Genomic DNA, 27,989 nt, shown 5'->3' on the forward strand with positions numbered 1-27,989 from the left:
CCCAACTAAAGAAAGAATCGCCTATAAACATATAAACATGAAGCTTAGAGAACACCAAATAGATTGGAAAAGAAAATCTCCTTGCCACATAATAATCAAAACATATAAACAAGAAAGTGGGAGATAGTCTTTAATGTACTGGTAGAGGAGACAATTTTATGAACAGAGTACCAGTGGTTCAGGCTCTAAGATTAATAATTAATAGAATCTCATGAAACTGCAAAGCTTCTGTAAGGCAAAGGACACTGTCAATAGGACAAAATGGTAGCCTATAGATGAGGAAAAGATAGAGTTATTGAAGAATAACTCTAAGCCTGACAGAGGGGTAATATCCAAAATTTATAAAGAAATCAAGAAGTTGGACACCAAAAAACCAAATAACCCAATTAAAAATGGAGTACAGAGCTAAACAGAATTTTCAACAGAGGAATTTCAAATGGCTGAGAAACATTTAATGAAATATTCAACATCCTTAGTCATTAGGAAAATACAAATCAAAATCATTCTGAGATTCTATCTTACATTCATTAGAATAACTAAAATTAAAATCTCAAGTGACAGCACATGCTGGTGAGGATGTGGAGAAAAAGGAACACTCCTCCATTGCTGGTGGGATTGCAAACTTGTACAACCACTCTGGAAATGAAACTTGTGTTCCTCAGATAATTGTAAATAGTCTACCTGAAGATCCAGCTATACCACTCCTGGACATATACCCAAAAGGTGTCCCACCATACCACAAGGACACATATTCCATTATGTTCATAGCAGCTTCATTTGTAATAGTCAGAAACTGGAAACAACCTAGATGTCTCTCAATTGAAGAATGGATACAGATGTATTTATACAGTGGAATACTTTTCAGCTATTAAAAGTGAAGGCATCATGAATTTTGTAGGCAAATGGATATAACTAGAAAATATCATCCTGAGTGATGTAACCCAGACCAAGATAGATATGCATGCTATGTACTCACTGATAAGGAGATATTAGCCATAAAGTGTAGGATACCCATGATACACTCTATAGACCCAAAGAAACTAAACAAGTAGGAAGGCCCAAGCACTTAGAAGGGGGAATAAAACAGTCATAAGTGGCAGGTGGAGGGAGGGAACTGGGTGGGAGAGGGAATGTGGATGGGAATGGGGCATCACCTGTTTGAGAAACAGGAAAGATGGCTTTAGGACCAGGAGAATGAATACATATCTGCAGCAGGTGGGAGAGTGGGGGGTGAGGAGCATCTGTAGAATGTGTCACAGACTTGAGATGATGGGAGACTCCCAGGAGTCTAGGGGGATGATCTTATCTGAGACTCATATTGTGGGGATATGAAACCTGAAGAGGCAACCTCTTGTAGCCAAGCAGGACCCCTAGTAGAGAGATAAGGACATCAATCCACTCACTAAACTTTTGACCCAAAATTTGTCCTGACTACAAGAAATGTAGGAACAAAGATGGGGCAGAGTCCAATTACCAGTCTAATTCGAAACACACCCAATGGGTAAGTACCAATCCATGACATTATTAATGATATTCTGTTATACTTGCAGACAAGAATCTAGCATGACTGTCCTCTGTGAGGCTCCACCCAGCATCAGACTGAAGCAGATGCAGATATCAACAGCCAAACACTGGAGAGATCTCAGGGACTCTTATGGAAGAATTGGGGGAAGGATTGAGGGCTCCAAAGGTGGTGATAGGAACTCTACAGGAAGACCAACAAAGTCAACTAACCTTTGGGACCTTTGGGAGCTCTCAGATACTGAACCACCAACTCAAGATCATGTATGCACTGGACTGAGCATCCCACCCTTAAGTAGCTGATGTGCAACTCAGTCTCCATGTGGGTCCCTCAACAACTGGATCAGGGGCTATTCCTAAAGCTGTTGCCTGTCTGTGGAGTCCATTTCTCTAGCAGGGATGTCTTGTCTGACCTCAGTGGGAGAGGATGTACCTAACACTGCAAGAGACTTGATGTGCCAAGGTGGGAACACACTCAGGTGGCCTCCACCCCCTCAGAGGAGAAGGAAAGGGGTTGGGGGGGGAGACTGTGTGAGGGGGGAACCTGGAATAGAAGGGGCAATGATTCAGATGTAAAGTGAATAAAGTTAGTGGAAAAAACCCAACAAAAAGCCTATTAAATGTACAGAAGAAAAAATATTAAAAGTTGCAAGGAAGTTAGGCATAGCCCCAGTTGAGGGATGGGGCCAACCACTCATCTCCAAAATTTTAATCCAGAATTGCTCCTGTCTAAAAGAAATATGGGGGCAAAGAGTGGAGCAGAAACTGAAGGAAAGGTCATCCAGAGACTGCCCATCTAGGAATCCATCCCATATTCAGCCACCAAACCCAGATACTATTGCTGATGCCAAGAAGTGCTTGCTGACAGGAGCATGATATAGCTGTCTCTTGAGAGGTTCTACCAGAGCCTGACTAATATATATGTGGATGCTTGCAGCCAACCATCAGACTGAGCTTAGGGATCCCAATGGAGGAGTTAGGGGAAGGACAGAAGGAGCTGAAGGGGTTTGCAACCCCATAGGAAGAACAACAATATCAACCAACCAGACACCCCAAAGCTACCAGAGACTAAACTACCAACCAAGGAGTACACATGGAGGGACTCATGGCTCCAGCTGCATATGTGGCAGAGGATGGCCTTATCTGGCACCAATGAGAGGGGAGACCCTTGGTCCTGTGAAGGCTCGATGCCTCAGTATAGGGGAATGCTAAGGTGGTGAGGGGGGAGTGGGTGGGTGGATGGTTGAGCATCCTCATAGAAGTAGGGGGAAGGAGAAACTAGGAAGGGGGATAACATTTGAAATATAAATAAGTAACCAATAAAAAGAAGAAATAATAAAAAGCTGCAAGGGAGAAAAGCCAAGTAACATAAAGATAGACGTATCAGAATTATACCCAGCTTCTCAACAGACACTCTAAAAGCCAGAAGGGCCTCGGTAGATATCTTGGAGACTCTAAGAGACCACAAATGTCGCCCCAGAATACTATACCTTTAATCACCCATAGGTGAATAAAATAAGATATTCTATGACAAAACCAAATATAAATAATACCTATCCACAAATCCAGCCCTACAAAGATAAGGAAAGCACCAACACACAAGGAGGTTAACCATACCTTTGAGAACACAGGAAATAACTGCACACTAGTAAAAGCAAAAGAAGGGACATGGATGGATGGACACACACACATACACACACACAAAAAAAAACAGCACCAACATAAAAATAACAGGAAATCATTAGTCATTAATCTCTCTCAACACTAATGGACTCAATTCCCCAATAAAAAGACATAGGCTAACAGAATCCATCATTCTCCTGCATACAAGAAACATACCTTAAACAAAGATAGAAACTATCTGAGTAAAGGAATGGAAAAAGGCTTTCCAAGCAAACAGACCCAAGGAGTAAGCTAGAGTATCCATTCCAATATCTAATAAAATAGACTTTCAATCAAAAGTAATTAAAAGTGATGGGGAAGGACACTTCATACGCAAATGAAAAATCCAAGATGAAATTTCAATTCTAAATATCTATGCTCCAAATGTAAGGGCACCCACACTCAAATCACACATCAAAACCCCACGTATTGATAGTGGCATATTTCAACACCTCACTTTCAGCAATGGACTGGTCATCAAGACCAAAACCAAACAGATTGATGAAACCGAACATGTGATCAAATGAACTGAATGGATATCTACAAAACATTTTGCCCAAACACAAAATACACCTTTTTCTCAAAACCTCATGGAACCTTCTCCAAAACTGACCAAATATTCATTCACCAAGATCACAACAGATACAACAAAATTGAAATAACCTCTAATATCTTATCAGACAACCATGGATTAAAGCTGGACTTCAACAACAACAGAAACAGAAATCCCACGTACTTATGGAAACTGAACAATTCTCTACTCAATGATCACTGAGTCTGGGAAGAAATAAAGAAAATAATTAAAGACTTTCTAGAATAAAATGAAAATGAAGGCACAGCTTACCCAAATTTATGGGACACAGTAAAAGCAGTGCTAAGAGGAAAGTTCATAGCATTAAGTGCTTTCATAAAGAAATTAGAGAGATCTGATACTAGCAACTTAACAGCACACCTGAAAGCTCTAGAGCATAAAGAAGCAAACACAGCCAAGAGGAGTAGGTGGCAGGAAATAAATTCAGGGCTGAAATCAATTAATTAGAAACAAAGAACAATGTGAAGAGTCAATGAAACCAAGAGGTTGTTCTTTGAGAAACAAGCAAGCAAGCAAACAAACAAAAAACAAAAGAAAATAACAATGAGATAGATGAACCCTTGGCCAAGTTAAATAAAAGGCAGAGAGACAGTATCTAAATTAGTAAAATCAGAGATGAAGAGGGAGGCATAACAACAGACACAGAGGAAATCCAAAGAATCATTAGCTCTTATGACAAAAGCCTGTGCTTCACAAAGTTAGAAAATCTAAATGAAATGGACAGTTTTCTTGATAGTTACCACTTACCAAAGTTAAATCAAGATCAGGTAAACAATTTGAACAGTCCTATAACCGCTTCAGAAATAGAAGCTGTCATTCAAAATCTCTCAACCAAAACCAAGACAAGACAAAAAGCAAACCAAAAATCCAAACACCACCACCACCACCACCACCAACAACAACTCAACCCAGGGCCAGTTTTAGTGCAGAATTCTGTCAGACTTTCAATGAAGAGCCAATACTAATACTTCTCAAACTATTCCATAAAAGAGAAACAGAAGGAACACTACCTAATTCATTCTATGAGACCAAAGTCAGCCCAATACCTAAACCACACAAAGACTCAACAAAGAGAATTTCAGACCAATTTCTTTTATGAACATTGATGCAAAATACTCAATAAAAATACTCAAACAAATCTATCCAAGAACATAGAAAAAAACATCATCCACCATGATCAGGTAAAGGTCTATCCCAGAAATGCAGGGTGATTCAACATACATTAAATTCATCAATGTAATCCACCAGTTAAACAAACTGAAAAAAACTCTCATATTATCATCACACTAGATACTGAAAATTCCTTTGACAAAATCCAACACCCCTTCCTGTTAAAAGACTTGGAGAGATCAGGGATACAAGGTGCATATTTAAACATAATAAGGGCCATATACAGCAAGCCAATAATCAACATTAAGTGGAGAAGAACTTAAAGCAATTAAAGTAAAATCAGTGAGAAGACAAGGCTACCCACTCTCTTCATGTCTATTCAATGTAGAACTTGAAATTTTAGGTAGAGTAATAAGAACAAAAGGAGATCAAGGTGATATAAACCAGAAAGGAAGAAGTAAAAAAAAAAAGTGCTATTTTCAGATGATATGCTAGTATACATAAGTGACCCCAAAATTCTACCAGGGAAATCCTACAGCTGATAAACACCTTTAGCAAAGTGGCTGGATACTAAATTAACTAGTAAAAAAAACCTGTAGCCCTCCTTAATACAATTGATAAATGGGCTGAGAAAGAAATCGGGGAAACCACACCCTTCAAAATAGCCACAGATAATTCAAAATGTCTTGGTGTAACTCTAGTCAAGCAAGTGTAAGAGGGGGATGAAGGATTGAGGGATCCTGAGGGGTCCTTGGCACCACAAGAAGACTTACAGAGTCAACTAACCTTGGTCCATTGGGGCTCACATAGTCTGAATCACCAACCAGAGAGCACGCAGGAGACAGATCTACATATGTAACAGATTTTCAGCTTGGTCTTCAGGTTGGACTGCTAACAACTTGAGCATGGGTTGTCTATGACTCTGTGACCTGTCTTTGGATCCTTTGCCCATAACTGGGCTGCCTTGTTTAGTCTCAATAGAAGATGCACATAGTTCTACTGCAACTTGATATACCCACGCAGGTTGATATCTGTGGGAGGATATCCTCTGAGGATTAAGAAGGAGGAGATAGGGTGAGGAGAGGTGAGAGGGAGGGATTGGGGGGAGGCGGAGAATGGTGGGAAAGCTTTGATCTGGATGTAAATAAAATCAATGGGAAAAAATCAAACTACATCCACAGAGTTAGAAGTTTTCTGTTAAATTAGCAGGTAAAAAGATAACTGAAAAAAACATGAGCAGAAAGGAAGCTAGGAGACCGCAAGGCTATGACACAGATAATGAAAGTTTTAATTGACTCTACATAGACTGGGTAGACAATATAGTTCATACAACTGAAAAGAAATCAAGCCTTAGCTAGCAATAATATTCTATCAAAGAGCTGGGCAGGTTATCTCAGTGAGTAGAGCCATGTGTTGAACACCATAAGGCCCTGGATTTGGTCTTTAGGACCAAATTAAATAAAGAGCCAGTAATGCCAAACACCCTTCCCCCTAAAACATTGTAGAAAAACCAAAGGTGACTGTGCACAGGTGTGTGATATGGACTGGGTATAAAGTATCTGTGTGCATCCCACAGAAGTAAATCATACAAACTTGAGTTGGTATGAAAGCTCAGTGAGACCTCTTAGCTGTGATCTCCAAACCCCTTGCTTCCCTCTTTCCTGTGTTAACTGACTGTTAACAGGCTGTGAGGAGGTGGGGCAGCCCAGTTTGCTTGCCTGAGGGGTAGTTCTTGGGTGACTAGATAAATGACACCTGCTGCTAGACCATGCTTGCCACTGTCTGCTGTATGCAGGTGAATCAGATACATGCAGGTTAAGTGGAAAGTTAAGGTTTCATAAAGGAATCTGAGTGTTTAAGGAGGTACTGAAGACATTGTTTAAGGAGGTCTGGAGATATTGAATGGCAAAGGATTAACAAATGCATCTAGGAGACAGATGTAAATCACATGCGGCAATATCTGAGACAGATCATCACTGAAGATTTAATTCTGCAGCTGAATTAAAATTACCTTAAAAGTTTATATCATGCCTATGAGCAAAATGTGATGGACTCTGTTAAAGGGAGATGTTTAGCCTGGCTTTGTGGACCATGTCTATAAGCTTGGCTTTCAAGAGGCTAAGGCAGGAGGATTGTCATGAGTTTGAGGCTAGCCTGGACTATAGCACAAGACCCTGTTCCTCAAAAAGAAGGGGATAGGAAAAGGGGAGAAGAGGGCTCTCAGAACAAAAACCACAACATTTTCCAGACTCTACCCACAGCTAGGCACAGCACCTGGTAGGCCCAGGTGTTGCAGTTGTCTGTATCTCTGTGTTCTGCCTCCCCACAGAGAATGGAAAGGCACCCCGACACCAGACTCTTGGCTGTGCTCACAACCACACTTGCCTCTAAGTCTCTAGACCATTGACTTTATTATGGACCTTCCAGCAGAAGACAAACCGTTGTAAGTCTTAGAAGGAGTCACTGGGGAGGGCTTCTCCAAGCCAAACTACAGCCTGTGAACAGAGGAATCTGAGGGTTAGGGGTGTGGTTCATTCACTTGAGTGCTTGCTTGGCATACAGGAAACACTACATAAATTCAGTACAGGTACAAGTCTGCAACCCCAGCATTTCTAATGTGGAGGCAGAAGGATCAGTTTAAAGGCATCGTTAGCTATTGGGCAAATTGAAGACCAGCCAGCCTGGGCTATATTTGACCCTGTTTAAAAGACTTAAATTTGAGTGTAAACTCCACACTCCATAATTTTTCCTGGCAGGACAAGCAAACATTCAAAGAAAGGGAGCTTTATCAGAGAGACAATTAAAAGAAGAGTAAACTGCGGGATGACGCTCACCTCTCCACGGCCAGCATCTACTCAGGTGCACAGTGCTGCAGGTGTGGGAGGGCACTCTTAAAAGTGAGTGCCTCCCCACACAGCTCTGTGATTGGCCCTTGGGATTCAAACCCACCACTGGGAAATTTCTCTCTAGGAACGGGATAGGTGGAGACTGGTCCCTACCTGAGCCCTATGCTGTTCCTACTCACACCAGCGGTTTGCAATCTTGACTGCAGTGAGACTTACCCATTCCAGGAAAGGAAGTGTGTGTCATTTCATAGTGCTAATGTCCTAAGAGTCTGTTTTTGGGTCAGGTGGCTGTCAAACATTAAAGAACCATGAAAATCAAAGGGAACTTGAGAGAGGGCAAGATCAAGGATGGTGATGGTGGAAAAGGATGACAATTATTGTGTTTTTCTCATATAGGAACCATACATATATGTGTGTGTTGGGAGAATGGGGCTTGTGTGTCATGTTGCTCATAGGTGGAGGCCAGACATCAACCTGTGGGAGCAGTTATCTCCTTTTGTCATGTGGGTCCTTGGAATGGAGGATTGAACTCAGGTTGTCAGGTTGAGGACAAACATCTCACTGACCCATCTCACTGGACATGGGATGTAGATTTAAATGAACATACACACTAACACACATACGCCTCTAAGATGAACTTCTGGTTGGACATGGGAACACATACCTGCAGTTTCAGCATTTCTTAAGCTGATTTAAAGTTTAAGGTCAGCTGGGATATTATATGAGACCTTGTTAGAAAAATTAGTCTTGGCTTTTCTGGTGTGTGTGTTAGAGAGGAGGGATGATTCAGTTGAAACACTACCAGTTTTCCAGATGCATTTTTGGAAAGTTCATACTTTTTGCTTTTGTGTTGGCAATCAATCCTTATACATGTCAGGCAGGTGTGCTATCTTTGAGTTACATCCCAGGCCTCAGGTGATGCCTTTTGTGGCAGAATCAAGGAAGAGGGAGCCTTATTACTCTGTCAAATCAATTTGGCCTCTTCCAGATATTTCTTCTCTTTTGAGTCCTGCGCTTTTACAAAGTCAGGTGAACAATTTGATTTCATCATGTCCCCTTGGAATCTTAGCATGCATGACTCCATTTTGCTTTTTCCCTGGTTATTGGAATCCATGATGAGTCTTATGATTTTTTGTTTAACAGTTTATTATCATTGTATAGGTCTATACAGAAAGTCACATTTATGCGAGCATACAGTGTTCTTGGTGCATACCTTACGTACCTGACTGCCATTCCATTTACCTCCAGACAATTTTACTAATTTTAATTCTCATTTAATGTCACTAGTACATACATAAGCTTATGTAGTTATAAAGGGTCCACAAGTGAGAAAAAAATTTCCCATTAATTTTCTTTATAAGACTGACTAAATTAGTTTAATCTGGGTATTTGTAGTTGTATTAATTTTCTGGCAATTTCGTGTGTGTGTGTGTGTACATGCACATGTGTGTTAATCTTTGCTAACATTTTATTTCAAAAGGAAACACAGGAAAATTTGGCAAAACAGAGAAGCTGTTATCGGTCTCACTTACAGTACTGATCGTATGTCTCAAGTTGCAATCTGTCCGACTCACTGCCTGTAATTTGGAGGTTGCTGCAATACCCTTCTTTGCTCAGTTAAGTTTGCTAGATTGACTCAGGTGAACACATTAGTGTGCATTTGCCCACTAATTACAGTGTTTCAACGGACACAGCTAACTACCAGAGGAAGGCCAGTATGAGATTCACCAGACTTCCCAGCCAGAGTCTCTTGCTATCGAGTTAGAGCACTCTATTTTCTTGACATGTTTATAAGCAGGAAAATCTCTCAAGCCCCATACTTTGGGGGTGGGGGTCTTATGAAGTCTTCTGTAGGTGGGCATGGGTGAGTATAACACTGGTCACCAGTAATCTACTTGAATGACAGCCCTTCTTCCTCCTCTGGAGGTCGAGTGGAAGTAGGACTGAAAATTCCCAAACTCTCAAACATGGTTGGTTCCTGTGGCATTGTGCCTCCCAAACTGACCTTAAGTCAAGCTGAAGCATAGGTGGATTTGCCTTATCTTTGTCATATACTTCTAAAAGGTTTCAGGAACCAAGGCCAAGTATGTATGTATGTATGTATGTATGTATGTATGTATGTATGTACGTATGTATATTTTATTTATTCACTTTATATCCTGATCACTGCCTCCACTCCTAGTCACCCTCTCCCACAATCCCTCCATCTTCTTCTCCTCCCTCTCCTTCTCCCCTGGGAGGGTGGGAGCCTGCCTGGGTATCCCCCCAACCCTGGCACATTGAGTCTCTGCAAGGCTAGTTGTATCCTCTCCTACTGAGACTAGAGAAGGCAGCCCAGCTAGAAGAACATGTTCCACAGACAGGCAACAGCTTTTGGGATAGGATAGCCTCTGCTTCAGTTGTTCAGGACCCATGTGAAGACAGAGCAGTATATCTGCTATATGTGTGTGTGGGGGCCTAGGTCCATCCTGTGTATTTCCTTTAGTTGGTGGTTCAGTCTCTGAGAGCCCCAAGGGTACAAATTATTTGACTCTGTTGGTCTTCCTGTGGAGTTCCTATCCCCTTCTGGGTGCTCAATCTTTCCCCAACTCTTCCTCCTAAGAGTCCCCAAGCTTTATCCACTGTTTGGCTGTGAGTGTCTGTATCTGTCTGAGTTGGTTGCTGGGTGTGTGGGAGAGATGGCTGGATAACCACGAGAATGAATGGAAATCTGCAAGTGGCAGGGATTGGCAAGAGTGTGGCATCTCGAGGATGCACAGGACCTGGGATAGGGGAGGAGCCCAAGGATCAGTAAGGGTGACCTTAGCTGAGACTCACAGCGTTGGTGAGATGGAACCTGAAGAGGCTCTTCAGAATTTCCCCAGAAATTTTATTTCTGAGTGGAAGCCCCATGAGCCCTGTCTCTCTACCTTGCAGTATTGAATGGTTACAGTACTTCATCATGTACAGGCAACCACAGCTGTTCTGGGTTTATGAGTGTAGTGATCCGGTCATGTTGTGTTCAGGGGACAGTGTTTCACTGCAGTCTTCTGGACCTCTGTTTTTTGTTTTTGTTTTGTTTTTTAACAATTTCTCTGCTCCCTTCCATGTTGGTTCCTAAGCATTGATATGGTGTGTGTAGTTGTACACTTGTAAAAAGTTTTATTGACTGTAGTTGATAAGCCGTGAAATTCCCTCTTGTTCTTAGAACACTTCCATCACACAGTGAGCTGCTGCTGTAACTGGAAACAGGGCAGAACAGTCTCCAACCCTTGTTGTTCTATTGCTTGGGAGGTGAGACCTACATTTCAATAGGTGCTGTTGTCATGGAGGCAGAGAAAGAGAGTAACTTGTACTTATGGTAGGAGTGAGCACAAGAGGTGCTTATGTCTCTGTGTGTCAGTGTGTCTATGTGTGTGTGTGTGTGTATCTAAGTGTGTATCAGTGTGTGTATCTGTGTGTCTGTATATGTCCGTGTCTATGAGTGGCTGTGTCTCTGTGTCTGTCTCTGTGTGTCCAGCTCCAGTAAATCTGATTCTTGACTCCATGAGCAGTTTCATGCACACACAAATAAAAAAACGAAGAAATTATGAACCTAATTTTAATGGAAGAAGCTGACAATATGATCTGCAATTCTGAAGGTAAAAGTTCCAGGGTTTAGAGAAATAGATTAGGACATCAACCTTAGGAAAATTGAAGCAATATACTTGACTGGCATGAACCCAGGTTTGAATCTATCATATAATACTGCATATTATCTCAAAATGCTGAAGAGATCTGGCAGTGGATTGAAAGACTCAGTTAGCTTAGTCTATTGGCTGCTTTTCTTATTGCTGTGCCCAAATAAGATGCAAACAAGATCAACTTTAGGAGGAGAGGTTTACTTTGGCTCCTGGATTGAAAGTGTTAGCATTTTTCTAAGCTCTACTCCACAGTTACCTGGCAACAGCCTGACTCACTATAAAAGGAACTGCTTGTCTCCTCTGCTCTCTCTTGCTCTGGTTTTCTTGCTCCTGCTGTGTCCTCTTGCCCCCTCCCCTCTCTCCCCAATCCCCTCCTCCTCCCTCTCCACATGCTCATGGCCTGCCTCTATCCCTCTACTCTGTCTCTGTCTCTCTCTCCCTTCCTTTCTCTGTTTCTACTACCCTCTCAACTCCCCTCCCCATGCCCTAAATAAACTCTATTCTATACTATACCATTATGACCATCATGTGGCTGGTCCCTCAGGGGGAAGGGATGCCTCAGCATGGGCCCATGGGGGGACCCCCTTCCCCCATACCTGACTACACATCCACCAAACATATTCCTTCTCTCCTTATCTTTTATAAATAGAACAGAAAGTGTAGAGTCCATCATGGACAGGAAGACATTCAAGCAGGTGTTTCTGTGCTGGCAGTTGTTGTTCACAACTCAGTGAACCAGGAAAGAGAGAGTAGATCTGAGGCCATCTTCTTTTCTTCACAGGCTCCTGCCTTCACAGGCACATGGGCACACACATACACACACACTCTTCCCATAAAAAATAAAATTAATAAAAATGTATTAAATAGAACTGAATTAATACCTGTTGCTTAACAGCAGGGGATTAAGTAAAGGATTTATTGCTAGCTTGCTTTCTAGTAGGTTCAGGAGCCCCTTGATTGTCAAGCTAGTTATCTCTTTGTGAACCAGAAAGGAAAGAAAGAGGCACTCACACAGAAAACACACACAAACCAGATGAAGCAGAAAATGGCTACATTATTACATTTGGATGGATGGATGGATATAGGATAGAGACTCCCCAAGCCACTCCATCATTTTAATTTCTTTTCTCTAGCCTTTTTAAAAAATTACTGCCTAGATAAAACGTTAGACAAAACGGGAGTTACAAAAGGATGTTGATACTAAGTTCAAAGCAGTGTTTCATTCTGTATGCCCATTCTAAGTTCAAAGCAGCAGTCTTACATGGCCTTGTCTTATCAAAATGCACTCCTGGGGCTTCATCTTTGGACCTGAATGCTTTTCCTTGAGTGCAAATTTTTCCCGAGCCTGTATCTCCTTTTAGTGCAGTATGAAAGCTCATTGTATTTCTTATTATGCAGCCTTTACTTATTATTATGGGGAGTGGGCACATTCTATTATAGATATTAACTTTATTATTTCTTTCTAGCAAACAACAAAAACCATCTCTTAAAATGTTCTTTCTAAGATCATTTGAATCAAATCAGGAACTCTATAAAATCATTAATTCATCTAAATAGCATTAATTTGTGAAAGTTCATCTTTATATTGATCTTCAGGAAATCTGCCCAATAGGGTCGGCTGATGCCCAGGAATTGCTAGGCTATGTAATAGTGATAGGAAAAAAGTGTATCAGCTGCAAGAAGCAAACCTGAGCTTGCTCTCAGAGCTTACTCATCTGAGGCCATGCAAAAAGGCAGGCCACCTCCAGGAAGTCCACCTGCTAGCCTTAGCCTTTCCTAGATGGCTCCTGACAGAAAACATAACAATACCACAACCATTTGAAGATAAGCAGTGAGAAACTAGAGAAGTGACTCAAGAAATGGACAAAGTGTTAGATGTAACCAACAAGACGTGACGATCTCGTCGTGTGTTATCGGAAGCTTATTAGTGATTATTACGATAGCGGCTTAAGAAGCAATTGTGGAGAGAAGACAGTTTCTAGGGGTTCGGGGAGTCAGCATGAAGAATCAGCACATATAATAGCTGTGTTGGGCAATAGCATGGGGAACTAAGGTTCAGATCCATGGATAAAAGAGGGTGAGAGATGTTCTGTGTGGTGGGTTGAATATGAATAGCCCCCATAGACTCAGGTGTTTGAATGTTTGGCTCATAGGGAGTGGCACTATTAGGAGATGTGGCCTTGTTGGAGTAGGTGTGGCCTTGTTGGAGGAAGTGTGTCACTACAGGGACAGGCTTTGAGGTCTCCTGTTTTCAACCTATGCTTATTGTGGTAAACAGTTTCCTTCTTCTGCTTGTGGATCAACGTATAGGATTCTTAGCTACCTCTCTAATACCATGTCTTCCTGCATGCCACCATGCTTCCTGCCATGGTGATAATGGACTAAAACCCTGAACTGAAAGTCAGCTTCAATTAAATGTTTTCCTTTATAAGAGTTTCATTGACCATTATGTCTTTTCATAACAGTAAAACCCTAACTAAGGCAGTCTGTCTTAGTTACTGTTCTTAGTTACAATTCCTGGGCATCATTCTAGTTACTGTGAAGAACTTCTATGACCAAGGCAACTCTTATAAAGAAAGCATTTAGCTGGGGACTTGTTCACAGCTTTAGAGTGTTACCCTATGATCATCACAGTACCAAGCAGACAGACAATAATTGAGAGCTTTACATCTATATTCATTGACGGGAGGGGGGGGGAGAAGGAGGAGGAGGAGGAGGAAGAGGAGGAGGAGGAGGAGGAGAAAAAGGAGGAGGAGGAGGGAGGGAAGGAGGGAAGGAGGGAAGGAGGGAGGGAGAGAGAGGTAAAGAGAGAGAGAGATAGAGAGATATTTTGCTTAAGATGACATATTTCTTGCCATAAACTAGAACAAGGAAAATTCAACATGTCATAAACTTACTCCAAACAAATTCATTTAATATTGGGTAGAATATGATGTAGGGAGATTATAATTGGATACTAATAAAGTTCTGCCAATGGAGAAAGGAGAGAAGAAAATTCAATTTGGAGCCCTCCTGGTGATAGGTACAGCCACCAGTTGCCTACAGTGCTGCAAGTGAGGATTATGTCAGAGTCTAGAAGAGTTTCTTGATATTACTTTCCCCGTTAAATCTTTGTATTAAACCAGGGATGGTGGAATATGCCTGTAATCCCAACTCTAGGGAGTCTGCAGATAGAGGATCAAGAGTTTGATAGCAGTTTGGGTTGCATAGTGAGACTCTGTCTCAAAGAAAACAAAAACCAAAATAAACCAAAAACAATAACAACAACAACAAAAACCCAACCCAACCCAACCCAACCCAACCCAACCCAACCCAACCCAACCCAATCCAACCCAATCCAACCCAACCTAACCCAACCAACCAACCAAAAAAAAAATCTATAAAAAGATTATAGCATTTCTTTGAATTTAGGAATATCTCTTGATATTTAACAGAACACTTAGCTTTAAAGATGAATTTGACTGCCCAAGGTACCTGTATAGCAGGGAATGGTGATCCATATAAATATATTAGTGGGGCAATCAAATAGTTCAAGGAGGAAGAAGCTGCTGCACCCCACATCCCATATCCAGACCCAGGAGTCTTAAGTTCTGTGTTATAGTCATGCATCCATTCATTCAGTGTGTTTCCTGATAATCTGTTTGAGGACTGAGAATATAATCACCAAGCTGACAGGCTCAATTCACATGGACCCATGGTGCAGATGGGAACATGGACACATACACATTGACAGGTTTCTGGTGCTGTTATAAGGAAATACCAAGGGCTGTTGTAACAGCTCAACTGGAAAATCCACTTGCCACCCAGACTAGCAGTTTAATCCTCAGGACTCACATGGGGTATAGGTGGGGAAACTGAGGAGACTGAGCTCCAGCTGGGACTCACCTATGTCTCTGTACTATTTGTTCATAGTTTGCATTTCTATTGGTTCTGGCTGCAATGGTTCCTGAACCATTTGGTACATGTCTTAGCTAGGGTTTCTAATGCTGTGATAAAATGCTATGACCAAAAGTCACCTTGGGAGAAAAGGATTTATTTCAGCTTACAATTTTGTAACACAACCCATCACTAAGAGAAGTTAGAGCAGGAACCTGGAGATAAGAACTGATTCTGAACTGGGGTGGTGGTGCTTACTGGCTTGTTCCTTATAGCTTGCTCAGCCTTATAGCACCCAGGACCTTCTGGGAATGACACTACCCACTGGGCCTGCCCACTTCACTCATCAATCAAGAAAATGCACTGTAGGATCTCCTACAGATCAAACTTGTGGGAACTTTTTCTCAACTGAGGTTCCCTCTTCAGAATAACTCTAACATGTATCAAGTTGACATAATAGTAGCCAGGACAGTGTGTGTCTATTCATTACTATTGTTGTTTGGTACTTATTTTGAATTCTTGAAGACAAAGGAAAGAAAGAAAGAAATAGGGATAGACTAGCAAGACTAAGTCTCGGTAGGTTTAAAATACTTGCTACATATATCTGAAAACTTATATTCAATTCAAAGTTGAACCTACATAAAACTCATTTAGGAAGATCACACACACACACACACACACACACAGTGTACGTGTAGCAACAATTAATGAAAAAGAGGCCATGAATTTGAAAGAGAATAAGGAAGGGTATATGGGAATATTTGAAAGGAGGAAAATGAAGGGGAGAGGAAATGTAATTATATTCTCAAAAAATTAAGGAATTTTTAGAAAGTGGAAATAGAAAATTGACTTCACAAAGGTGTGAAGTCTTCATTTGACCTTCATTTGCGTGGCATAGTGTATATATATATACATACACACACATATGTGGGCACACACATGCATCATACAGACATGCACACACAATATAAAATATTGAAGATGGAACTGGAGATATGGTTTAGTAGTTAAGAGCATTTTTTGCTCCTCCAGACGACTTGAGTTCAATTCCCAGCATCCACGTGGTAGCTCACAGTCATTTTAGCTCGAGTCCTTGGTGGATCTGACTCCAGCTACACACATGGTGCACAGACAGACATGCCCCCAAACACCTATGTACATAAAATAAATAAAATTAGAAAATGAAACAATGATAAGACCCAAAGTAGAAAGAAAATATTCTCATTCCATCACATTGGAATGTAGTTATTTCTAGGAAAGACCAGAGTGGTCAAAAGCACAACTTGCAGTAAATAAGTGTTAAAGTACTTAAAGCTTAGCAGAGACGGTGAGAACTTGTCTGCAGTAGAAACTTAGAGGCTTCCTCTCACAATGTCCTTAGAATGCTTTGTCAAACTTGGTAACACTCCTACCCCTTCATTCCTGCAAAGACCTCTTTCTTCATCCAGGGGGGAGCATAGAGCTCACAAGGTTCCAGGAGTTGCCTTCAGTTCCCACATAGATATTGCACCTCTTTGTTCCTCTTCACGGTAATGCTTCATTCTTCGTCTTCTCCTGCATTTCCAATTTGCTAATCTGTTGGCCTTTTCCTGGTCTTTCCTTTTGCTGAGCCAGTCTTGGGCCAAAAGCCATACTAGAGCCATCAGGATTATACATGCCAGACCAATCCGAATGAGATTCTGGGTTGTGTGATCCCAGGAAGCAGAGTCTGGATTCAGAAGACAGGGTGACTGCTGATAGACACTATACCCACCCCATCTTTCCTCTTCTTCTTCTTTTAAAAATTTTTTTATTTAATTTTTTTTACACTCCATATTTTATTCCCCTCCTGGTCCACCCTCTGACTCTTCCACATCCCATACCTCTGTCCAGTTCCCACGAGGATGTCCCCATCCATCACCCCCCACCCTCATACCACCACCCCACCCCACTCCCTGGGTCCTCCCTCCCTTTTCTTTTTTTACCTTCCTGCTTTTCCCTGTACCTTCCCCAGAGACTGTGGTTTTAGACTTTCACTTACCCTTCTGTAATCCTGATTCTTTGGTTGAAAGGTCATATTCCCAATAATCTGAGGATAAGGGATGAAAAAGGGAATGAGCACAGGATCAACCCTTTCTTTAAAACGTTTCTTCTTTTATATTGGATGCTATTGCATTCCCAGGTTGGTCCCCACACAGAATTCCAGACCCTAGGGGCTTTATCTGGTAATAGAGTAGACTAGTAAAGAGATGGATGAACTCAAGTAAGAGTTCATTCATAGTGCTGATTAATACACGTTGTCTGCATTGCCAGACAGCTCCTCCAGAAAAGCCTCACTTTCCTCATTTATTCAATACAATTTCTTTGTCCTCACTGAAGACAAATTTGCACATTTTCTTCACTGACATGAGCTGTACCCAATCCCATCATCACCTCTGTTATGGATAGTAGTTTTAAACATCAATTTGCCACAATCTAGAATTGCCTGAAAAGAGAGGTCAAGTGAGGATTTATTTAGATCAGGTTAGCCTATGAATATGTCTGTGTAGGATTGTATTGATAATTAATTGATATGTGAAGACTCAGCCTTTTGTGGATGCCACTGTTTTCTGGGCAGGAGTGTATGAATGATACAGGACAGGAGAACACCTGGTTAGAGCTGAAACAGGTAGCATAAATGTATTTGTTTCTCTCTGTATTTGACTGTGGATGTGGTGTAACTAGCTGCTTGAGTTCTTATCTTGATTTCCTTCCCGTGATGGCACAAGACCTAGAAGTAGAAGCTGAATAAGTCCTTTCCTTTTCAGAGTTGCTTTTAGCCAGGGTGCTTTATCACAGCAACAGAAATTATCACTAGAGAAGAAGGCAACTAAAACAGAGGCCAGAGAATAAGACTCTGTGGAATTCCCTGTCCTAAATGGGTTTTACCATACCCTTCCTCCTAATGATCAGGGATTATTGTGCAGGAAGGGCTAGAAAGTTTGTAAGTGCCAGAGGTGGTGGATGACCACAAGGAACTAATGTCTCGAGACTATAACAGAGCAGGTGCACATATAAACTCACAGCTGTTATGTTAGCATTCATAAGACCTGTGCAAGCTCAAGATAGACTCACTCCCAACATGGAGAGAGGGTATAAAAGGGTCAAAGTTCCAGCCCTGTATGTGTAGCCATTGGCATTTGTTAGCTGTTGGGGGTTGCCCCTTGGTAGGTTGGCCATGCTCTGGTGGTAGGCTACGTACTCAAGAGCTACACAGAGCACAAATAGTATTTGATGAATTAAAAAAAAAGACCCAAGAGTTGGGTAAGGAGGAGGATGAATTTATGATAAATTGAATATTAATCATATTCAACATTGTATACAATTCTCAAATAATTTATAAAAATTTAAAAAATGAATTGAAACTAGCCACACAAGTGTTTTCAACCCCACTGGCCCCACTACTGTTTTGTATCACCCAAATCATCTTCCTGCCTTAGGCTGTCTCTCTCCCACTCTGTACCTCCAAGTATCTTTTCTAGTTGTCTTTATCTTAAAGACTTTCCACTCTGGGAAACCCTCTTTCCTATTGCTTTCTTCCCTCATGATTGATTTAAGACATTTTCTTTTCCTACATCTTCGATTCCTCTGTGTGTGCTAGAGAACCCATTTATTGGTCTTTGCTTTCTTGACTCTTGGTTTGTTTCTTATTGCTGGGGTATAAGTTTCACAAAAATCAGGGTGTTTGTACTGTTCACTAAATGGGTGTTCTGAGTAAATACCACATTTTTAGTGTTGTTAGAAAGCTTTGATCTTTTCTATGATGTGTGTGTATGTGTGTTAGACCAGAGATCAAATCCTTTCCACTTTAGTTTCTGAGAGAGGATCTTTCAATAAACCTTGAATTTCAACTAAACTAGCTTTCTGTTGAGCCCCAGGGATGATATGCTCCCCCCCTCTCAGGATTGCAGGAATAAGGCTCCATGCCCGACTTTTACATGGGTGCTCTGGATCTATCTTAGGTCCTCAAGTTTGTGTGGAAAGCACTTTACCAAAAGCTAATTCCACAGCTCCTTTCTGGTGAAATTAGAAGCGACTCACCAAGAGGAGTAGGGTCTGTAGATGCAAGGCTGGTATTCTCAACACCTCCTAGAAATGGAGAATATTTTTAAAAAGTGAGAATTTAAGGTCTCCCCTTTTATCCTCTATTCCTTCATCTCTCTCTGCCTCTCTCTGCCCATCTGGTGTCCCAAGTGCCCAATTGGATCTCTAACAAGAAGAGAATTTTTGCTATCTTTTTCATGACTATCAAGGGTACCACTTAGGACTAGGATTAAGATACAGGAAAGAATGTCTTTACCTCTGATGAGTAGTGTCACAGGCTCACTGGGAAAAGACCATGCATAGTCATTGTAAGAGCCAAAACATCTGTATGTCCCTCTGTGAGCCATAGTCACAGGGCCCATGGGGAACTCTGCTTGGATGTTCCCATATTTATACTGGATGTGGTTGGATCCTCTCTCCTTGAGCAGAAAGAATTTGCTTGTTGCAGTCTTCAGCTGGCAAGAGAAGGTAACATTCTCCCCCAAGGTTACCTCAGGCCCTGGATGAACCCAGAGGTTGGGTGTGTCATACAGACCTGTTAGAAAAGTGGGACTGGTATATATAAAGCATTGTCACACCCCAACCTCTCCATCTCCCATTTCTCTGTCCTTGTGATCAGATATCATTCTTTGGAATCTGGGCTCTTTCTGTTTTCTACACTTTTGCTTGTCTCAGATGGGTCCATAATCTATTGAGATTAAGATACATGGATCACAGCTTCTGCATCTCTACCCGTATCTCTGAGTTTGGTCCCTAGCACCAGAACTTCTTAAATTACCTGGAAGCCTGCAGATCACTTCCCCTACCTAGAGTCACTGCATTAGAAACCCAGGGATAGGATAGCCTTTTGCATTAAAAAATTTTTTTTTGAGATGATAATATAATTACATCATTTCTCCTTCTTTCTCCCTACAAACAAATTTATATACCTCTCCTTGTTTGCTTTTAAATTTGTGGCCTCTTTTGTTTTACACACACACACACACAAACACACACATATATACATGTTTAAATTATATATATATCTCCTAATAATATATATATATATATATTATTCCTAAATACAAAAGTACAACAACCTATTCAGTCTTCTTACTGTTACTTGTTTGTATGTTTTCAGGGTTGACCATTAGGTATGGGCTAACTAATTGGTGTGCTCTTCCCTTCGTAAGACTTTCTCCTGTTCTCAGCATTCCTTAGTTGTCTTTACTTCTGTGTGTAGGGTTGAGGACTTCTGGGTCTTCCACTGTCCTAAAGGAATCATTTTTGGGAGACTGTAGAGGTAACTCAGTTAGTAAAGACCTGAATTTGATCCTCAGGTCTAGGATGGATCTCCAATATCCACATAGAAACTGAGGCAGGGTGGTACATGCCTGTGATCCTACTGCTGGAGAAGAAGGATAGGCATACTCGTAGGCCAGCTAGCCTAGTGTATGCACTTGGTGAGCCCAAGATACCAGTGAGAGACCCTCTCAAAAAATAAGCAAACATCTATCGGAAAATAATATCTCTGGTTTGTACATGAGCTCAGGCGCACACGCACGCACACACACACACACACACACACACACACACACACATCCCTGTGCATGCATGAACACTTGTTTAGAGTTATTAAACATATGCAACAGCTACAAATCATTAGTATTCTTCACCTCCAGAACTTTTTCTTCTCAAAACCAGAAAATTTTACACTCCCTTTCTTCCTTCCCACAGTCTTTCGACTACCCTTCTAAATTTTTTTGTCTCTGTGTATTTGACTATTCTAGGTAACTCAGCTAAGTGCAATCAGATAGTATTTTCCTCCTTTGACCAGCTTGTCTCAATTAGCATAATGTCCTCAGGGTTCAGCCATGTCATAGGAAGACATAGGAAAATGCTAGCATTTTCTTTTTTTGCAAGGTAGAGTAATATTCCACTGTATAGATATGCTATACTGTGTTCATCTATTTATGCATTAAGAGATACCAGTGTTGTTACTACTTTCTTTTAGCTATTAGTGTATTTAGTTTCTCTGTTTTTTCATCTGTGTGACTGTATGTGGTGCATGGTCCTGTACCTGTAAACACATGCCAAAGGAAGATACTGGGTACCCTGGTCTATACCTCTTCATCTTATTCTTTTGAGATAGAATCTTAATGAACCAACAGCTAGGATGCTGGCCATCAAGCCCTAGAAATACGATGGTACCTGCCCAGTTCGAATGTCACAGGAACACCTGGCTTTTTGTGTGAGTTCTGGGGATTTAAACTCAGGTTCTCATACTTGAACAGCAATCGCTGTTATTCATGAGCTGTCTAGCCCTTTAGCTATTGTGACTGATATTCGAATGAACATGCATGCAAAAGAGCTATCTCTGGTCTTACAAGATGTCTAGGTAATTTTCAAGCTTGGTTAAATTTGAGAAGTATGTATGTGGCTACATTTTCTGATGAAACTCCATCACAGATCAACCTTTTCCTGCCTAGCTTTGATTCTCTTGTTCAGCAGTCCTTAGTCATACCCCTGCACACAGTGGCCTATTGTAGAATAATTTCTCCCCCAGAGATCTTGACCTAAGGTACACTTGATTCTAGGATAGATAGCTTACCACAAAGATTGTCCTTGTAGGACATAGCTATGATTGGACACATCCCCTGAGTTCCAGTCAAACATAAGCAGTGTCAGAGTGGGGCTTAGACAGTTTTCAGCATTCATGAACACAGGCACTCCCTGTGATCATGCCAAAGTGATGTTATATCTAAAACCCAAGACACTTACCAGTTACTACCAGTTTCAGGGGGTTGCTTGACTCTGACCAGAGCTCTCCACTCTGATAGAAGCAGGTGTAGATCCCTGCAGTATGTGAGGTCATTTGTGAAATGAAGAACCTGACTTTATTCATCGATCTAGATGACTTTGGTCTCTCCAAGGCAAAAAAGCTTCCTTCAAAGTACAGTTGGTACTCAGAAGCACTCTGAGCCCCCTGACACCAGATGTTCACCGAGTTTCCTCTTGTGACCATGATACTGGGTTTGGCCCAGATGATGGGTTTCGGGAGAGTCTCTGAAAAGGAACCAGAGGCAGGCATCCCAGGTGAACCATTTACTTATCTATCCCACTTTTTCTCAGCCACCAGCTTAAAGGCCGCCCTAGTGAGGTAGAATGCCAGCCTCTGTCACTGGATGTTCTCAGATGGACCTCTAAAATGAACCCCTAAGAATGACCCTGAGACACCAATGGAAGGACTTACTTGTTTCAATGTTGATCCTCTGGCTCAGACATAGCCCTAGAAAACAGTGATAATGAAACACTGTCTCCCCCACACCTGCTTTTTATTCCACTCCCTTTTAATTAAGGACTCACCAAGGCAGAGTAGGGCAGTGAGTGTTGGCAGCATACCAGTGGCCAGACCAATTCTAACGGTGTGTGTGTGGACTGAGTCCAGTGGGTGAGGGAGACGCACAGGATGTGGTGGGTGAGGCCTGACACCAATCACCATGGGACTTTCACACATTTTTTTTTTTTTAACAGAAAGATTCACAGCTCTCCCTTTACCATTGACCTTGGACTTCAGGTAAAAACTTGGTTCACATAACACATTTGACCACATTTTGGATCTAAAAGGTTACTCTGACCATCAACTGCTCAGTCTGCAATCCATTTCTGGGTAAATCTATAAATTCATTCTGGGGAAGGTGGGCGGGGGGAGATTCACAGAACAAAAGGTCTGAGGATTTCCCACTATGGAGATTTTAATCTTCACATTCTTATGTGCAACATGCATGTGTTTGGATTTGGTAATTAGTTTAACAGGAAACCAACATTAATACAGTATTAATAAATTTTCTAGTTTGTCCCAGTAAAATGCTATTATTCTATTGTTTTTTTCTTCACGTGCATGTGTGGCTTGCATATGTATGTATATTTGCATGTGTATAGACACATCTGTGTACATGTGTGCATGTGGAGGCCTGAGGTTGATGTCTTGGATTACCCTTGGTTACTCTTCTATCTTATTCACTGAGTCAGGGTCTCTCAATCAAACCCAGAGCTCACTAATATGATGAATCTTCCTAGCCAATGGATCCCTTGTCTCTGCATTTTCAGGCTGGAATTACAAGTGGGCTTCCACATCCACTGGACATTTTACGTGGGTTCTAGGGAGCTAAACTCTGGCCTTCACACTAGCATAGTAAGCATTTAAACTCTGAACTATCTCCCCACCCATTATTAGGTTTATGTGTATTTGCACACATGTCCACTTATTTTCTTGATACAATGTACCTCAAGAGCCAAGAGTTTGCCAAGTATGCAAGGTTGGCTGACCTATGAGCCCTAGGTAACCACCTATCTCTGTCTCCCAGCATAATTATCATGAGCATGTGCTACCACACTTGGTTCTTACATTTTAAAGATTTCATTTTTAATTATGTGTGTCTGTTTGTGGGTATGTGCACATGAATGACCAAAGAGGCCAGAAGAAAGCATAGGATTCCCTAGAGCTGGAATTACAGGTGGGAGTGAACCTCCTGACATGGATGCTCTTAACCACTGAGCCACCTTCCTGGCTTGTGCCTGGCTTAATTTTCCTTGCAGCTTTTGAGGACTGAACTGAGGCTCTCATAACTGTAAGGCAAGCATTTTACTGACTTGTTCAGAATACTTGCTCCTTCTTTTCTCCTCTATTAATGTTGGGGGTTTGCTGTTTTCCTGTGTTGGACACCATTTATTCCTTTCTACCTTGCTTATCTTTTCCTCTCATGAAATTTATTATTTCCTACACCCATGCTACTAAGAACATCTTTCTTCCTCCTCTGTGCGTGATATTAATTTTATCATCTTCTGGGAGGCTTGCATGGTGGTCATGACAATTCTTAGTTTGTGTTTATATGGAAAAGTCTTTATTTTCTTGTCAGTTTCATGGCAGAATTTTACTGAATATAGTTAATAATAATAATGTAGTTAATAATATAGTTGAGTTAATCAGTTTCAAGTCTTGAAATACATCATCCCACATTTTTCTGCCTTTTGACATATCTGACATTGTTCTGATATTCGTGCCTTTATAAGTGAGTTGGTGTCTTTCCCTTATGGCTTTTAATAGAATCTTTCTTTGTTTTGTATTTTTGATATCTTGACTGTATTATGTCTTCTACTCTGATCATGTCTAGTTGGACTTCAAGATAACTCTTGTGTTCGAATGTCTATGTCTAGACTTGGAAAGCTTTCTGCTGTAATTTGACTTCATAGATTTTTTTTAGACCTTTGATTTTTTTGTAATTAGATTTTCTAGACCTTTGACTGTTTTGCAACATTCTTGTCATTTTGTGGATTCTCAGGTTTTGTCTTTTAACCATTGTTCTAGTTTCACTTCTGTTGTTGTGATAACCTGAGAAAAGCTACCTTGGGGAGAAATGGTTTATTTGGCTAACAGTTATGGTGTTCAGTTCATGTCAAGGCAGGAATTCACACTTTTTTCCCCTCAAACTCATAATTTCTTATATTTTTTTGTTGTGAGCTTAGCATTTAATGGCTGAGCTGTCTCTCTAACCCTCATGATCTCTTTTATGATGTGAATCTCCAAAATAATTTCTTTAAAATTTCCCCAAACTTTGTTAGCATATATTGTGTAAATGAGGCTGTTGGTATGACATTTCCATTCATGGGTATATAGTTTTTTGGTCTTTCCATGCTCTCCATTACTTTTGTTTTTTTTCTGAATGCAATGCCTTTTATTTGTATTTGATAATGAGGATTAACACACCCAGTGACTCTGGTGACTTTGCTTACCCCACTGAGAAGCAAGGGGCTTAACAGGGTCTCTCTCCACAGCAGCACTGTTCTTTAGAGGGACATTGATACCTATGCAGCCACCTGACCTGGACAGTCAGGGCTTAGCAGAGATGGGAGTCTCTTGGGTTGTCTTAGTCAGGGGACAGGTCCCTAAAAGCCCACCTCTAAAGATGCCACTGTCCCTGGTTCTGGACCAAGTATCCCTGTTAACCCCTTACAGAAAACACTAGCCCTGGCTCTCCTCTGTGGACCTGATCCTGGAAGAATGATTTCTTTTTCAGAGTTCCTCTTTTTACATCAGTGATAGATAGCATGACTCCATCAGAACACGAGACACGTCTCTAGATGGATCCTAAATTCAATTAAACATAAACTTGGATGTGACTATCCAGAATCATAACGATGGGCAGCAGGAAGACACGCTAAACCTCTATCCTAGCACAGCTGAGAACTCCCTATGAGAGGGTAGGAAGGACAGGGGGAAACGGCATGCTTTACACAACTAAACAATACTGTGGGGGTTCCCAGGACTGTTGGCCTCTGCAGCACCCCTACTTCCCATCCAGCTGCTCATACAGTTTGGGCAATAGTCATCCCACTCTGCCTAATAACATGTATGTGCCCGCCACCTAATAACATGATTAACACCGCTCCTGGGTTATACTTCTTGCGGAAGGCTACCACCTTGAACTTGCCACGATTGTCTCTGAGGGTACGTCTCCAGATGGGGTCCCACGTGGATCTCTGACTTGGCTGAGGACAGGGTGCGAAGGGCGGCTGCCTCTGTCCCCGAGTGGTCCTGGAGGGATGGAGTGCAGACAAGGAGAGTCCGCTGCTTTCTCTGCAGCAGACCACGTCTCCGAGGTGGAGAGGGGAAAAGTGTTACAGCTCTTTGAAAAGCGTTACAGCTCTTTGAAGTGCCCCGGTGAGGCACCAGCTGGCCAGTGAAGAGGGGAGGGACCGCGACAGAAGCTCTCAGACAACAGGAAGAATCTTGCACACCTTTATTTCTGAGTTTGGCCCATATATACAGTTTTGGGGTGGGTTAAGGTCTGGCAGCACATAACCCCTATTGGCTTGGTCTGAGAGCTTGGGAATGCCTCATCTGCATGATGGTGCTACTCCTATGTGACTGATGACCATGGCCTCTCTGTGGGAGGGACTGTGGAGGGCTGAGCCAGAGGCCTGGGAAGAGCTTGAATGCCTTCCGTCCCAGCGGTTATCTGGGGTTCCGGGGTTCTAAAGCTCCTTCTACCAGGCATCTGGCTTTTTCTCATAGTTCACTGCCCTACATGTCTCCAGACTCGTTGCTGAGGATGGACTTGTCTCAGCTCAGCAGCTGTTCCTGCTCACACACCATCCAGACAGTGGAGGAGACCTGTGCCACTGGGAGGCTCGGAGCTCACATAATCTGAGAGGACAGTGTCATTGCTAATGTTATTGTCCTTCATGTTGACCACCAGAAAGTGGTGCCACTCCCTGAATTTGGGGTCCTCTGTGCTGAGTCTGTGAGGACCAAGGTGTAGACTTTCCCTAGATAAAGGCCATCCTATGAAATGCTGCTGGGCCTATTCATAACCTGGGTGGGCGTCAGCACTTTTCTCAGCTTGTCCACTGTCACCCAGCTGTAGTCGACCCGCAGGACATGCTGGGGTGGCTCGTCCACCTCCTGCAGGCACAGAAGACCGGCCTACTGACTGATGTCGGGGGCCATGGAGATGGAAGACATGTGCGTGCCTAGTCCCGAGTCTCTCCATAACTTTTAATTACGCCTCCCATCTTTCCATTCCTTGTCTCTAATAATCCTCATCTTACTTTTATGTCTTCCTCCAACTTCAGATTACACACAGTATAGAATATATATGTTACTGGTATGGTTGAGACGGACTTATTTCTTCTAACTTTTTGAAACATTCAATTATTGTTCAATAGTTTGAAATACATTGGTGTTGTTATAAGACAAAACTCCAGTATTGCTTAAAGGGGAAGTTTTGTGCCTGAAATGAAGTTGTCATTTAATACAGTTTCATATTCTAATAGCATTGTGTCCTTCATTTGTTCTCATGTTTATGTATTTAATTTACATTTAAACAAAAATCAATGCCTTAAAGTCAAAGGGGTGGGGGTTCCTATTTCAGCCAGCCTACCAGTCACTTATAATTAGTGGTGACACATTAAAAAAACCCCCAAATTCCAGTGTAGATGGGAGGGAGATGTCACAAAGTTCCACTCCTTGACAAGGAACTCTTTTGGCAACTGCTGGCTGCTGGGAGAGGGAGTCAGACTTTTTCCCCTCAAGGATGCAGCCATTGAGAAGTTGCCCACGTTCCCCTAGATGTCCCTACAGCATGCGCATACTGGCAGCACTAACTAGGCTCATCAAGCTTTAAAGTAGAGTATATGAGGTTGTGGTGGGGGTAGTGGTGATATGGACAGGGAAGGAATTGAAGGGGAGGAGACGGGAGTGGATTTCTTCAAAATATATCCACACACAAAATGTTCAAACAGTAAAAATAAAAATATAAAATAGAAATATAAAGAATAAAGAAAACCTAAGGAAGAGAAGGGAGGAGCCCAAGAATCAATAAGGGTATCCTGAGCTGAGACTCACAGCATTGGTGAGATGGAACCAGAAGAGGTTCTTCAGAATTTCCTCAGAAATTTCTTATTTCTGAGTGGAAGCCTCATGAGCCCTGTCTCTCCACCTTGCAGTACTGAATGGTTACAGTACTTCATCATGTACAGGCAACCACGACAGACATCTAGATGGGAGCCTGAAGTGAGTATAACCTTCAAAGAGGAGCTTTCAGCGCCTACCTATATCACACCTTGAAAGTTCTACACATCTCCCCAAACAGCACCCCCTGCTGGGGAGTAAGTATT

The 27,989-nt window shown here is 41.8% G+C and overlaps 1 protein-coding gene and 1 pseudogene across 1 annotated transcript in view; both read right to left on the bottom strand.

The window, feature by feature from the left end:
• Positions 1-16,732: 16,732 nt before the first annotated feature.
• LOC114627352 (immunoglobulin superfamily member 1-like) overlaps positions 16,733-27,989 on the bottom strand; it is a 20,571-nt gene continuing 9,314 nt past the window's right edge. The window contains exons 5-14 of the mRNA XM_028775106.1: positions 27,822-27,880; positions 26,686-26,775; positions 25,802-25,905; positions 22,677-22,816; positions 22,564-22,599; positions 22,092-22,376; positions 19,588-19,866; positions 19,329-19,376; positions 17,290-17,337; positions 16,733-16,977 (exon numbers count right to left, since the gene is read on the bottom strand). Of these exons, the coding sequence (XP_028630939.1) occupies positions 16,733-16,977; positions 17,290-17,337; positions 19,329-19,376; positions 19,588-19,866; positions 22,092-22,376; positions 22,564-22,599; positions 22,677-22,816; positions 25,802-25,905; positions 26,686-26,775; positions 27,822-27,880 (1,334 nt within the window). The remainder of the gene's footprint in view (positions 16,978-17,289; positions 17,338-19,328; positions 19,377-19,587; positions 19,867-22,091; positions 22,377-22,563; positions 22,600-22,676; positions 22,817-25,801; positions 25,906-26,685; positions 26,776-27,821; positions 27,881-27,989) is intronic.
• Positions 25,658-27,066, bottom strand: LOC114627318 (annotated as a pseudogene).

Source organism: Grammomys surdaster, unplaced genomic scaffold (genome assembly GCF_004785775.1).
Source record: "Grammomys surdaster isolate TR1022 unplaced genomic scaffold, NIH_TR_1.0 252, whole genome shotgun sequence".
NCBI lineage: Eukaryota > Metazoa > Chordata > Mammalia > Rodentia > Muridae > Grammomys > Grammomys surdaster.